This window comes from Ailuropoda melanoleuca, chromosome 1 (genome assembly GCF_002007445.2).
Source record: "Ailuropoda melanoleuca isolate Jingjing chromosome 1, ASM200744v2, whole genome shotgun sequence".
In the NCBI taxonomy this organism is placed as follows: Eukaryota; Metazoa; Chordata; class Mammalia; order Carnivora; family Ursidae; genus Ailuropoda; species Ailuropoda melanoleuca.
In genome coordinates, this window is record NC_048218.1 from 155,139,847 (window position 1) to 155,155,449 (window position 15,603).

At 34.4% G+C, this 15,603-nt stretch overlaps 1 protein-coding gene across 2 annotated transcripts in view; it reads right to left on the minus strand.

Moving 5' to 3' along the window:
- Positions 1 to 15,603, minus strand: part of CRPPA (CDP-L-ribitol pyrophosphorylase A) — a 290,868-nt gene that overhangs the window by 49,312 nt on the left and 225,953 nt on the right. Inside the window, exon 10 of one of the 2 annotated variants that reach the window (XM_034668623.1) lies at positions 9,547 to 10,153. The exons of the other annotated variant lie outside the window; for it this stretch is intronic. Coding sequence (XP_034524514.1) covers positions 10,049 to 10,153 — 105 coding nt within the window. The 3' untranslated portion in view covers positions 9,547 to 10,048. Of the gene's footprint in view, positions 1 to 9,546; positions 10,154 to 15,603 lie in introns of those variants that run through there. 2 annotated transcript variants of the gene reach the window in all.

Below are 15,603 nucleotides of genomic sequence, written 5' to 3' on the forward strand. Positions count from 1 at the left end.
TCCAACAGCTCTTGTGAAGGTGTCTACTTTGCTACCTCGTAAAGCAAATGTTTGAAAATGCTTATCTTGACAACCTGCTGTAAATCTGAGAATCCCCTGCAAAAACCAACTTTGAGCGCACCATTCACTCTGTAATATCTGAATATGGGACAGTCAGTTCTAATTATGTGGTTACAACCTACTAAGGGGGCGTGGAAGTGCGGAATGTTGTAATCTCTTTTTGTTGGGGGGGGGGAGGTTGTTTGTTTTTGTTTTTGGTAATGTTAACCAATTCTATTTAATTGAAATGTCCCATTATCTTAGCTCCCACATTATTACACTTGCCTGATTTTCTTCCTACCTGTATGGTTACATCTCAGCTGGTCTCCACTCCTTTACCCATCCCTTAAATGTCACCTTCCTTGGGACTCTGTCCTAGGCTTTCCTCCCAATCTTTGCTGTCGGTAGGGGATACCCTATTACATTTATGGCTTCAGTGGCTTATACACTGATAACATCTATGACCATATTCTAATAATAGTAGTAACAGATACTGTTTCTCTTACTCTCACATTTTACCACACATTTTAGTTATGTTAACATAACACATCCAATCCTCACAGCAACTCCATGAGGAAAGTACTATTTTTATTCCAGTTTCAAAAATGTAGTTGAGTTCTGAGCTTTAAGCAACCTGTCCATTGTGACAGAAACACAATTTAAACCAGATATTTACCCTCCAAGTATCCTTGTGACGCTTCCCATACCACCGTATTGAAACCTTACTGTGGCATAACTCAAGTCTAGCTCCGAGTCAATACCCTAAGCCTTATCTACACCGCCTTTTGGACTTGAGATCTTAATACATGCCTCTCATGTACCCTCACCAAATTCAGCTGACTTTATGTAATGCCAATCACATAACCAGCTGGTGTGCACAGGTAAAGTCTTTGCTCAACAGAGAACCTCAAGTGAGATCAACTGAGTAAGCCCAGGCCTAAACATGATCAACATGAAGGTTAATCAAGTTAAAGGGAAATATGTTCTGACTTCATTCACATAAATGTGATTTGAATACATAATTTAAATATAAACTTAATTCTGACATTTCCAAGGTGAAAATAATGTTTTGGAATACTTTCTCAACTTGTGATGCCAGACATCAGCTGACTTAGAGGAAATAAATTCCATGAAAATTCAGAATACATGTAATATTCACTTTTGTTTAAGCATGTGATTCACACAGAGCTATTTGCACCATCTGGTCCACACACTGATTAACCAATCACAACACAGAAGGCCTAGACCAAAGATCATTCACAAGGTAATATACGTATTTGCTCCAACTCAGGAAGAAAGAGTAGTAATAAAAAATGTCCATTTTAGATACCACAGATACATGAAAAAGTGACTTAGCCATGGTAGCTGGCAAAATGACATTTTATCCATAACAGGTATGCACATGACCAAGGCAGAAATTCTTATCATTTTATTTTTAACAAGACTTTCAGTTGTGTGTGACTTTCTAAAGCTGTTTCAGTTTCCAATTCATCATGCCCAGGATAGAACTCATCATCTGCTCCCTCCAACCTGCTTCCTGCCTTGTGTCACGATTACAGTAAAAGGCCCCATCATAAACTAGAAGTCCAGGCAGAAACATGGGTATCATCCTCAATTTCTCCCTCTTGACAATTCCCAAATGTTTTTGTAATATCTCAGTGTTTTGATTGTAGCAGTCTTGTGAGGCCATATTACCTTAATTTTATAAATGAAGATATTTATGTTCAAAGAGTTTAAATGCTTTGCCCAAAGGCACAGAATAGTTATGATGTTTATTTTGTGGTGCCTCATTTAGTTAATACATTTATACACATTATCTTATTTAATCATTAAAACATTCATGTGATTAAACTCCTTTTTTCTCAAATAAGGTAACTGAGGGTGTGGAGAGAGTAAGCCAGTCATTTGAGGATATGAACCGGGATTTGAACTCAAGTCTGTCAGCCTTAAAAGCTTCTCTTAATTATTCTTGCTCTTAGTAAATTACTGAGTAGGGATCTAAATCCAATTAATTTTCCCAGTGGGCAAGCATTCAATTGACCAAATATCCCAGTGATGGAACATTCACTTAAATTTGGTGCTAAATGCTTTATAAGAAACACTGTTTTACTTTAGAACTTTTTTCAAAAAGCATTCTCACTTTTGCATAGTCCATTAAACACAGTTGATATTTTAGTGATTAAGAAATTTATAATGTATTTCAAACTTATTATTAAATATAATTTTCTGTAACACTGCCAAAGCCTTATTTATAGAAAACATAGCAGAGCAGAAAGAAAACTTAACATAGAGCTGACTCTGAAATCTACTTTTCTGTAGAATGATTTCAGAAGTCTATTTTCTTATCATTTTCTTTCTTACCATAAGATTACAACTCTTCTCTAGCCATCTTCCCTAACCCTTTCTCCAAGAAAAACCCAACCATATGGATAGTTTTAATTAATTAAGTCTGTAAGTTTTATTTATGATTATATATGACAAAAGAGAAACACTGACAGATTAAATGATCTAAGTATTACAAATGAACTAGCAATAGTACTAGGAGCACAGTGTATTTAAATTCGTTTTATAAATTAAACCCAGATACTTGATTTTTGACATATAAGAAAGAGAGCCATATTTCTAAAATATGTTCAGTCATCATCAGTTCCAGGAACTAGATCAATGCCATAAACATATCCTTGCCAGTGAAGAGCAACATGACTGGGTGTGCTAGCTATAGGAGCAATCCGTGTATACAACCATCACACACGGGAAGGCACCAATTAACTCACTTCCTATGTTCATTTTGTCAGATGGAACCCACATGCAAATGCAAAATCAAAAATAGCCATTTCCTTAGAAAATACTTAGGATGAGGTTTTGAAAATGCCACAATTGCTTTCTTCTCTCTCTCTCTTGTTCCTCCCCCTACCCCATCCACTCTGATCAGATTGCGATAAAGATCACTAGTACCCAAACATGAAAATGCATAGCTCATGTTGGCAAACCTGGTCAGATACACTTCTATAGTGGTCCTGCCAGATGTACTTGAAGAGCCTTCTGGAGACTGAGGGATCAGACTCAGTCTATCTTCATATTGTTAAAATCTTCAGAGTGAACAAGGCTATGAGGGTCTAGCTACATCATCATCACTCTCTCTTCATTTAAAAGCTCCAAAAGCCGTTAAATTTTTCTCAATTGAAACAAAGTACAAAACTCCCCTGATAGCATTCTGTCTAAACATGAACATTTTATGGCTCCCCCTTCATTCACTATTTCTTAGTGGTTAAAATATCCTTGTTTGTACACAAAATTAAACCTATGTTTCTGTTCAGCAAGCTTTGTTAACTATACCAGTTTAACCTATTTTCACTTGGAAACACTTAAAAGAGAGGAGATGTAAATTGTAAATATTTCTCTGTTTAAACGGTTCTTTGTAATGAATGTCTCCAATACTGTTATTATTGCCTAGACTATTTTTAGCAGACCATAAGGAATGGAAACTCCATGACTTTTGTTATTTATCAGTTAGCTATGTGTTGGCCTCTCAAGCACCTCCAGTATCTCCTCACTATCTACTGTGCTAAGTTTAAACTCTTTGGACTACTTCCCAAAAATCTCCATGGGCCCTGACTGTCTCTGTTCATTGAGATGAACCCAGCACACCCTCCCCCCACCCTGACTGAGCTGTCCTGCTTCTATCCATCTCTTCACCTTTGTTAGTGCCCTTCTAGTTGCTTGTTTTTCAACATAACAATATAGTCCTAAAATGGTTCATCAACTCCTCAAGAGAGCTTTCTCCATCTTTTCCAACCTACTTTCATCACCAACTTCTGTAAGTTCATGGAAAATTCATTAGGTCATAAGACGAACTGACATCTATTTATTTGCTCCTTCCTAGTGATTTGCACAGACTTGATTCAATTTTGTCATCTAAGTTATGCACTGTGTAAGCACAGGAAATACACCTTATAATTTATTTTGGACATCTCTTACCTACATGGAAGATGATCAGTAATCCCAAATATAATAAGAGATTAAAACATTTTCTGCCCCCCGCCCAAAAAAGTACAAACCAAAAACATTTTGTGCCCCAGATTTTCCAAGAAGTAAGAAAAAAAAGATTTCTACTTATTAGCTGTCTTACTTAGGCAAGCAAGGTCACCTCTGAGCCACTAACAGCTTTAAAATCAAGGATAAGAATGTTTACGTTTTACTGACTTCTTTGATTTCTTTGAATATACCGTGCATATCTTGCCTCAGACTCTTCCTTCTGTCTATTTATTTTCCATCTGTTTATCTAGTTACCTCCTATCTATCCTTAAATGTAACAGTCTTACAGAAGCTTTCCTTCTTACACCTTCCTCATCACTTTATTTACTCAATTGCCATCTTCCCTGGTAAAACTGTACCCTGTTAGAAAGCATGGATCACATGTAGTGTTACTCCACACTGTATATCCAGTGCACTGTGTAAATATATGAATATTCATTATTGAATATTTGCTTCTTTTCTCTTGTTTTGTATGATTTGCAGTTAAAATCTCAGAGTGATTTTTCTTATTCCTTGATGCGTTTCTCGGCATTTAAGGATGGTCATCAACCATCAAGCAAGAACGTAAAGTGGGAAAACACAAAATTTTGTTATTTATCCAGGGAGAATGACAAGATCAGGCTAAATAATCCAATCATGGGTCCACATCCTCTTTGCGTGAACTGGATAAACAGAGGATTTATGGAGAATAACTAAGTAAGCTGCTCATTTTAATATCTATAAATACTTCTTACAACTTGAATCATGACAGATATTGGTTTTTTAATGACTTAATATGAAGCTACTTAGAATTAAGTTAACAGACAGAAAACACTACATGATGGGTATGAAAGGTAAATCTGGAAACGCTTCCTTGTATACAAACCATTACTAATATGCACTACGCTGGAATAGATTTCCATGACTAAGAATATAAAAATTGTAAACTGATAGGTATTAATATTTTAATACCTAGCATCAGTATTTTCAGTCTCATTCAACCTGCATAAACAAGAATCCAGACTGATAAAAGTTATTAAGACCAACATAAAATACACACACCACTGACATGGCACCAAAATCAGAACTGACGTTGACATTCTCAATAAAATGAGAAGACACTTACTATTAAGAGAGTTCTAAAAATAAGTAAAATTATTTACAAAATAAAGTTTTAACTCCAATGAGTCAGAAATAATTTATCTAAAATTCTAAAGGACATCAGTCTAGACAAACAAATTCACTTATTCAATTTAGTCAGACTGAAGGTTAAGGTTAACCAGTGCATTCTAAAGGGGGGAAAAAAAAGAAATACATACTGTGTGGCTTTATTTACACAACTGTTAATGAAAATAAAGTTTCTCAACAAACAGGTAATGAAACTACCCAAGCTGTTAGTAAGATTTGGCTGACAGTACCTGGCAAACCAATGGTCCCTGAGGGGGCTTCTCAAATAAAATCACAAGCCCACACCATTAAAGACTTGTAGTCGATGCTCATATGTATGCCAAATTTTTTAAGGGAAATCGCAAGGACCGAAGATTTAAACAACTGAAATCCAACTTCCAAAAACATGACTTTCTGTACTTCTTAGCTGGCATTGCTGCACTATCATACTGGTCTTACACAGATTTAAAAAAAAAAAAAAAAAGACCATGGGAATTACATCTTACTGCCACTTTAATAGGTGGTTTATATAATCCCTAATTTATAAAAGGGAAGACATCATTCGAATGGATAAATACTGCCAGAGCACATTAAAAAGTACAGGTACTACATCAACAAAAAAGGAATGAAGTAATTATAGGACTTCATAAGATAGAAAAAAATTCAATCCCTTCTCAAAGAAAAATTTTGTTGGAAAAAAACAAACTTGAGCTACATACTCTAATCCCACCTTTTGTCTCAAACATTTATATAACTGAACATTGCTAAACATAATCTAAATCTGGGAGCTAGGAAGGTGGATTTACCTAAGTAAAATATTTCTCATAAAATGATAGTATGACTGCTTTTACAATAGAGTAAGCTTTGATAAAGGATCATGCTTACTCGACAACAAAAATGTGGGCAGTTTAAGCATGAAATACTAAGGCTTTAAAATTCAAGAAAGAAAAGTAAATTCAATGACATTTAATGTTCAGCTAACTCACAGTGTGACTCACTTGCCTAAGAATACGGGTCTTGAGCCAGAGATCTTTCTGCCCCATGGTGCATCACCATTTCACAGGGTGCCTCTCAAGGATCAGATCAGAAAAGGAAATTATAAAATTCAAATGCTTCTTCCAAACGATTGGCAAAATGAGGTTATTTCCAACAACAGGTCCTTTTGTCTACTTAGATAACAGAAAAAAAAAAAAAAAAAACCCTCCTTAGAGCCAGAAAAATGAAACCATTGTACTGAAGTAAAATAAAGATTAACACAAATGTTAGTATTATTAAATGATTTAGGTTTTCTTGGTAGACATGATAATATACTAGTTTTAGAAAGCTCTAAATTTCTGTGACCAGTGGCTAGCATTTCTAATTAGTCCATATATTAAAGAGAGTGTTTAGACCCTAAATTTAAATTGTTATAACCAAATAAAATATGGAAGTATAACTCACAAGCATCCCATAAAGTAGAATTATTTCTGTTAATTTATAGAATTGATTCTTTATGTAATCTCTCTGAGAGTGTTACTCGCTCATACTCTATTTCCTTTGCAGCAGCAGAAAGCAATTAAAAATGTATATAATTAATTAGCAAACAACTAAGAAACAGGAAGCCAGAGAATATACATTACAACCCAAGATCTTCAGAAAATTTTTACAGAACAGATTTTTAGCTGAGAGACATTATTAAATCTCTCATTACTGCATATCATGAGGCACTTATACGGCATCAGCAAACAATTACAATGTCTCCTCCACTGTTATGTATCACAGAACTGACTGCCCAGCATTTTTGTCATTAAAAAACTAATTTATACTGAAATTTTAACAATGAAATATGTTTTGTGGATTTTTATATTGTTTCTTTTACATAATTTTTGCTTAAAATGTATCTGGTTGATTTTTACCTCAAAGCTTCTGCCCCAACTCACTGAGTCTAATCAAAAAGTACTTTTGAAGAAAAGCTGTTGAGAACAAAGGATGAATTTTCTCTTAGAAATAATTGTTTTCTCCCCGTGGTTCTCCATTTGTTTCCCTTGCCAAGACATGCAAGATGTAGTGTATGTTCTTAACAGCTGAGGCTGTTCACTGGCCCCTTCCTTGCACCAACCCTCTTGATAATCACAGTATAAATTTTTTCAAGTAGTTTATTTAAACAGATAATAAAGGTCAACTATGTTACATATACCACCATAGTTTTCTTCCTTTCCTATTAAAATTGCCACTTTAGTCCCATACACTTTCTTCACCTCCCTCCCAGACTGGCGGAGTCCAGCTGCTCTTTTACCTGCTATATACTTTCCATTCAGTAATTACAAGAGATTCTTTCTCAGTTCCTCTTCCAACATAAATAAGGCAGTAGAGACAATGAAGAATTTCTTCCCTGTAACCATAAAAAGAGAAGGGAGCAGAGTAGACACGAAGGAGCCTGATGCTCAATGTTCTGGAATTGCAGCTGCAGCTAGAAGGAAAGAATGGTTACCAGGCAGCTGCAGAGAGGAGCTCCATCCTTAGAGACTGGCAACAGTCAGAAGCAGTGTGGCATGCAACACGGGAAATGGGCAGTCAGGGACTAAAAGGGATAGAAAGTAGAAGACACTTAGGTCCCATAACACAGGGAATCTGGGAGGATATTTCTTCACGTAGAGATAGCCCTGTTGGCCAAGAGCTTGAGCTTTGAAATGACATCTGGATATAAGGGCCATTTCTAGGGAAGGTTTTTTAAACAGGAGGTTGCTAATATTTGGTGAGTAAACCCATATTCTAATAATGCAGACAAATGAAGACCACTAAGCAGCTTTTCGTTTATGAATTACACATGAGGTTATAAATATTTCATACTGTGGACACATTATCTATCCTACAGGACAAGCATACAGGTCTAGAATAGGTGTGCAGGTATTGGATAAAAGATACTTAACTTGTAAATCTTAACCCCAATTCATGTTAGAAACTTTTATATAGGATATGAGGGATCCTGGGGTGGGTAGAAGACTTTTTAACAAACAGTAATTTTAGTCTCAGTATGTCATCAGTATAACCAACATAGAACACTTTTTACCCCAACTAACTGTATCTCCTAACATACTAAAATTCATGATATCCATGAATAAAACACTGGTGTGTCTTAGTTTTTAACTGGAGAAATCCACAATTCCCTATAGTTTTGTCAATATATTTTAAACTATGGAGTCGATATTTAAAATTTTAAACTAGTTTAGATACATATTCTTTAGAGATTAATTAGGACCACTCCAATGATTCTCAAACTAGTTGCATAAAAGAATCACCTGGGAAGCTTATAGATGCCTGATTCCTATTCCAGACCAATTCAATGAAGAGCTCAAGAAATATAGCCCAAACAATATAGCTAAGTTGTCTAAGGTGATATTAAGGCAGACTGGGAGAAAATCATTGTTCTGGTCTCCTATCTAGCTCTTCTGTGGAAAATTGTAATTGATGTTGTGAGAAAAAGTATCCCACTGTCAAACATTTGAGACCTAACCAAGGATAATAATTATATTTATGGATGTCTGAAGCATTCTTTTAATGATAGAGAATAAGATAAATATTTCTATTCTTACCATTACATTTAATGTAATTGAGCAAGTCCTGATCAATGTTTTCAGAAAAGAAATAGCATATGTAATAGCCTGAAGGGAAGAATGAGATTGTTACTATTTTCAGACTACATGATCTGCTCACAAAAATTAATAAAATCAACAAACTCTTAAAACTCATCAGAAAATTCAGCACTAAGACCAAGTAGAAGACTGATTTGTAAGAATCAACAGCACTCTTATAATTTACCAACAAATACATATACAATATAAGAAGCAATTCACAATACTAAGAAAGACAATTCAGTATGAGGAATTAATTAACGAAGTATTTAAAGATCCTTTTAGAAAAAAAAATTAAAGGCCTTTTTAGAAGGCATGAAGAACTGAATAAAGAGTCATTTCATGTTACTGGATGAGATGACTTAATATAGCCATGCTTTCTAAGTTAAACTATATATTCAGTGCAATCTCAATAAAAATCCCAGCTGCATTTCTTTAGGAATACTGCTTAGCAGATGGTACTGAAACAAGTCCATCACTATGTTCTGAAACAATTCAGTTCTTAACTAACCAAAAAATTGGAGTCCTGATGGATTCAAGTTGCTAAGTGTGGAAGGCAAATCAATGTGTTAAATTAAAAAAAGTATTGGAGAATACATAACCTTTGTTATATATGGGTAAGGAAAGACTTCTTTAAAAACTCCACAAAAAAAAAAACTATATACTTTATGATTCCATTTACAAAACAGTCTAGAAAATGCAAAACTACTCTAACAGAAGGTAACACATCAGGAGTTGCCAGGGATTGGAGGTGAGGGGACAGAAGGACTGCAAAGAGATACAAGAAAACTTTCTGGTATGACAGGAATGTTTGATATCCTGATTCTGAGAGCAACGGCACAATTATAAACATTTGTTAAAACTCAATAAACTGTAAAATTTAAAATGTATAATATTGATTGCAAATTATACCTCAATAAGCCTGACAAAAAGTCACTATAAACCATAAATTACAAGATTGATAATTGATTACTACATAAATATCAAAATTTATATTCAAAGCAGCATGAGAAAATTTGGAAAAAGAGACTTGTGATGTCCAAAAACATGGAAAAACATGGAAAAGGTGAAGCAAAGTATCAGTTATACCCAACAGATTAGTAAAGGCAAGACCAAATACCATCAAAAGTGGGAGGTGGGTGAAGATTTACAAACTTTGATTCACAGTTGGTGGAAGTGTAGATTAGTGAAGACATTTTGGAGACTGACTTCCAATTTTAATATATCAGTATCTTCCCCCGCTTGATTCCATCTCCTTCTCTCTTTTTCTCCATCCGACTCCTCACCTTCTGATACTTGATGTTGTCTGTTTGTTCCCAATACTATGGAACCATAGTGAAGTCAGAAGGTTTTGTCTACTTTGTTTACTACTGTACCTCTTAAGTCTCAAACAGTGTATACAACATTGAAAAATTCAGGATATATTTCTGAATTAATAAGCATACTTTACACTTTTACACTTTAAACAATATTGACCAGGTTGCCATTTAATACATTTACAATTTAAGGTTAAAATTCTATATAATGTTCTTAGTTCAATTAAAAGGTTACTTCTCCACTAAAACTATTTAGAAAACAGATGTATGTGGATTACAATATCTCTAACACAGAGACTTCCTGGGTCACAACTTCTTTCAATAAAATCCCATTAATTTTGTTATTATTCCTTATTATTCCTTTCTTATTATTCCTTCCTTATTACACAAAAAATGCAAAAAAGTCAACAAAAATCATTTCATAGAACCTAAACATTATGAAAATGTGTATAATACAGGCAGATAAATATGTAATTGAACTAATAAATGCATAATCAAGCTGGCTGTCAGTTTGAACAAAGCCAAAGTAGTCAGCTAAGATAATAAGACATAATGAGCTGGTTACTGAGGCAGAATGTTTTTCAGTGGTGAGAATGAAAAATCGGATGAAGTGAACAGACACCTCTGAAACAACGACCCTGACAATAGCTTAAATATTTAAGCACAGTGTCATTGAATGATATACTGAAAATATGTTTCCAGTGAAAATAAGTGGTCACTTGAGAACATCATCCTGATTTAACAGAATTACAGAGTAATCTCAAACATCGGGAAAATGCAAGGATCATGATTAAAATAAAATACTGAATAGAAGAGATGGAGTGTCAATTTCATTACTAGAAGAAACTGTCTTGCTTGTAACTATGAGTCATTCTGGACTTAAAGTTGTTGAGGTTTTGTTATCAGTCACAATGCCTCTGAACCCTGACATCACCCAAAGCAATACTTTGTCTCAGATATAAAATTTAATAAAAAACTAGATTTTGCTTTAATATAGGCAGTCCTAAAATTTTCCATTATTTTCATTGTTGGAAACATGAACTCACCACTTTGGGGGGAGGGATATTTATACCTTAAAATTCTCATAAAAAAATCATATGTAGGCTTTAATGGATATAGCATCAAGAATTTGTTTTACAATATACACAAATTTCATGTTTCTCACAATGAGTTTTCTTTATCCAAAATTAAGCAATAGAGATCCAAGTCTTCTTTCAGAACTGTAAATTCACAGAAGTCCCTGAGAGCCAAGGATACAGGGGAACCAGAGATGATGGGGTGCAAAAAAGAGACTCTCTAAATCTACATATGAAGCCTTGGTAAATTCTGAACTGCCTATGTGTGGACTGAATCAAATAAAAACTGCAGACTATTTGAAAACTGAACTCTACAGAACACTGCCAAGGTACCAGACTTGGCTCTGCCGGCACACATATGGAATGACCTGATAACATTAGAGAGAGGTCTGAAAAACTGAACTGAACATTGAAACCACAGCACTGAAGAGTCAGAGGCGAACTGTAAGCTAAAAATAATTAGGTGGATTGACTATTGAAAAAAAAATCAACATTGATGGGATTTCAACAGAATATAATTTCATAATGCAATATTCAAAATATACAGGATACAATACAAATTTTACTCAGTGCACAGAAAACAGAAAAATCTCAACTCTTAAGGTAAAAAATAATCAAAAGACACCATCCTCAAGATGACCCAGATGGTGGAATTATCAGACTTTTAAGTGGATGCAATAACCATGCCCCATGAATTGAGAACTAGAACTCTTAAAGGAATGGTAGATATCCTTGGCAAAGAAAATATAAATTGCAACCAATCTAATTCAAACATAGGCAAAACACTTGAATAGATATTTTTTCAAAGAAGATATGTAAATGGACAATAAGCAAATGAAAAGATACACAACATCACTAATCACCAGGGGAATACAAATCAAAGTCACAATAAGATACCACTTCACATCCATTAGGATGGCTACCATCAAAAATTAATAATATACATGCATAAAAGCGTAGGCAAGGATGTAGAGAAATTGGAATACTTGGGCATTAGTAGAAATGTAAAGTGCTGCAGCTGCTAGGGAAAATGGTGTGGCGGTTTTCCAAAAAGTTAAACAAATAATTAAACATACAATCCACCATTTTTACTTCCGAGTATATGCCCAAAATAAGTGAAAGTAGTCTTGAAGGGATACTTATGTAACCATGTTCACAGCAGCATTATTCATAGTACCCAAAGGTGGAAGCAACCCAGTGTCCTTGAGTGAATGAATGAATGAATGAACAAAATGTTGCATATAAACACAGAATTTTATTCAGCCTTTAAAAGGAAAGAAATTCCAACACACAGTACAACATGGGTGAACCCTGAGACCTTATGCTAGCTGAAATAAGCCAGTCATAAAACATACTGTATGATTCCACTCTGATGAGGTATTTAGAATAATCACATACATAAAAATGGAGAGTAGAATGGTAGTTTCAAAGGACTGGGGAGAAGAGGAATAGGAAGTCACTCTTTAACAGGTGCTGAGGTTCAGTCTTGCAAGATGAAAAATGTACTCTGGGTGACTGGCAGGGATGGCAGGGATGGTTGCACAACAATGTGAATGTACTGTCACCAAACTACACATTAAAAAGGTTAAAATGGTAAATTTGGTGTTATGTATATTTATCACAATTTTTTAAAATAGTTAAAAACAATTATAAAAAAGAAATAAAAGGGAATTTTATAATTTAAAAACAAAACACTGCAATTTGGGCTGGATGAGCTCAATAACAGAATGAAGAGAAGAAAGTTCCTGTCAAAACAGACCATTAAAAAATTGTCAAATCTGAAAAGAAGAAATTCTTAAAACAGTTCATCAGAGACTCAGAAACCTGTAAGACCATATAAATATCAAATCTGACATGAGTTACCCTAAAAGTTTCAGGAGGAAAGACTGATGAAGAAAACTTTTTTTAGAAAATAATGACTACTGTGAGACCTAAAGGTGAGACCTGAAGCCATGAAACCCCTAGAAGAAAACACAGGCAGCCATTTCTTTGACATCAGCCAAAGAAACATTCCTCTAGATATGTCTCCTCAGACAAGGGAAACAAAAGCAAACTTAAACTAGCGGACTGCACCAAAACAAAAGTTTTTCACAGTGAAGGAAACTATCAATAAAACAGTAAGTCTACTTATGGAATGGGTGAACATATTTGCAAATGATTTATCCAATAAAGGGTTAATACCCAAAATATATTTAAAAACAGCACCAAAAAACCCAAATAATCCAATTAAAAATGGGCAGAGGACCTGAAGATATTTTGCACCAAAGACACGCAAATGGTCAACAGACACATAAGATGCTCAACATCACTCATCATCAGGGAAATAAAAATCAAAACCATAAGATATTACCTCACACCTATCAGAATAGCTGAAATCAAAAACACAAGAGAGAACAAGTGTTGGCAAGGGTGTGGGGAAAAAGGAACCCTCCTGCACTGTTGGTGGGAATGCAAATTGGTGCAGCCACTATAAAAACAGTACAGACATTCCTCAAAATATTAAAAATAGAATTACTATATGATCCAGCACTGGATATTTAACCAAAAAAAAATGAAAACAGTAATTTGAAAGGATATATGCACACTTCTTTTTACTGGAGCATTATTTACAATAACCAACATATGGCAGCAACCCAAGCAATCCATTCATTGATGAATGGATAAAGAAGGTGCGGTGTGTGTGTGTCTGTATAACGGAATACTATTCAGCCATAAAAAGAATGAGATCTTGGCACTTGCAATGACATGGATGATGTTAGAGAATATAATGCTAAGAAAAATAAATCAGTCAGAGAAAAACAAATACCATATAATTATATGTGGAATTTAAGAAACAAAATCAATGAACAAAGAAAAAAAGAGACAAACACTAGACTCTTAAATACAGAAAACAAAACATCAGTTGCCAGAGGGAAGGTTGGTGGAGGATGGTTAAAATAAAGGGGATTAAGAGTACACTTATCTTGATGAGCACTGAGTAATGTATAGAATTACTGAGTCATTATATTGTACACCTGGAACTAATATTATGTTAATTATACTTCAATAAATATCCCAACACACATATATGTGTGTGTGTATATATGTACATACATATATAGTTATAGATATAGATATTTTACAAATTGAAAAAGCCTGCAAACTCCAAAACAGTTTAAAAAAGAAAATCATGACCAGATAGATGCATCTCATAGGTAAAAACTAAATAATCTCACAGATGAAAAATAAAGATTATGGGGCGCCTGGGTGGCACAGCGGTTAAGCCCCTGCCTTCAGCTCAGGGCGTGATCCCGGTGTTGTGGGATTGAGCCCCACATCAGGCTCCTCCGCTATGAGCCTGCTTCTTCCTCTCCCACTCCCCCTGCTTGTGTTCCCTCTTTCGCTGGCTGTCTCTCTCTCTGTCGAATAAATAAATAAAATTAAAAAAAAAAAAAAAGAAAGATTAAGGCAGTATCCTGGAGGCAGCCAAAGGAAAACATGACACATTACATATAGGAGAACAATGAACTTAATGCCTTTAGATTTCCTAACAGAAAACAAAGAAGCCAGATGACGGTGCACTTTAAAGGCTCCAAGAAAATAAATGACAACCTACAACTCTATAACCAGTAAAAATACCCTTTAAAAATTAAGGCAAAATAAGCACATTTTCCAAGGAATGAAAAGAGAATTCATTGAAAGCATATCTGCTCTACAGGAAATGCTAATATAAGTTCTTCAGGGAAAACAGAAATGATATTAGAAGCAAACTTGAAATTCAGGATCAAAGGAAGATCAATAGAATCAGTAAATATCTGGGTATATATAACAAACTTTTTTCTCAAGTTTGTCAAGTATTAATGACTGTATAAAGTAAAAATTATAACAATGCTGGAAGGGTTTCAACGTGTGCATGCAATGCATGTGATAACTGTTAACATAAAGGCTTAAGGAAACTACATGGTTGTAGGTTTCTACATTTCATCTGAAGAGATAAAATATTAACCTTAAGTAGACTATAAAAGTTAAGTATGTCATGATCAACCAATCAACCAAAAATATTCAGAGACAACTAAAAACTTAAATAGGAGTATTAAAAATACTGAAATTATACAAATGAACACAGGAAAGGGAAAGTAAAAGAATGAAAAAACAGGGTACAAACATAAAACAATTATAAGTGGGAGAGCTAAATTTGCCCCTGTCAAGAAAAACACTAAATGCAAATGATCAGAGCTGATAAAAGAAAAAAAAAAATGAAACTGGAATAAAAAAATTACAATACACTGCATATAAGAAACCAATTTTAAACAAAAAGATATTGTTAGGACAAAAGTAAAATGATAGGGAAAAGAAATAAACCATGACCTATAAAAAAAGCTTTAATGACATTAATTTCAA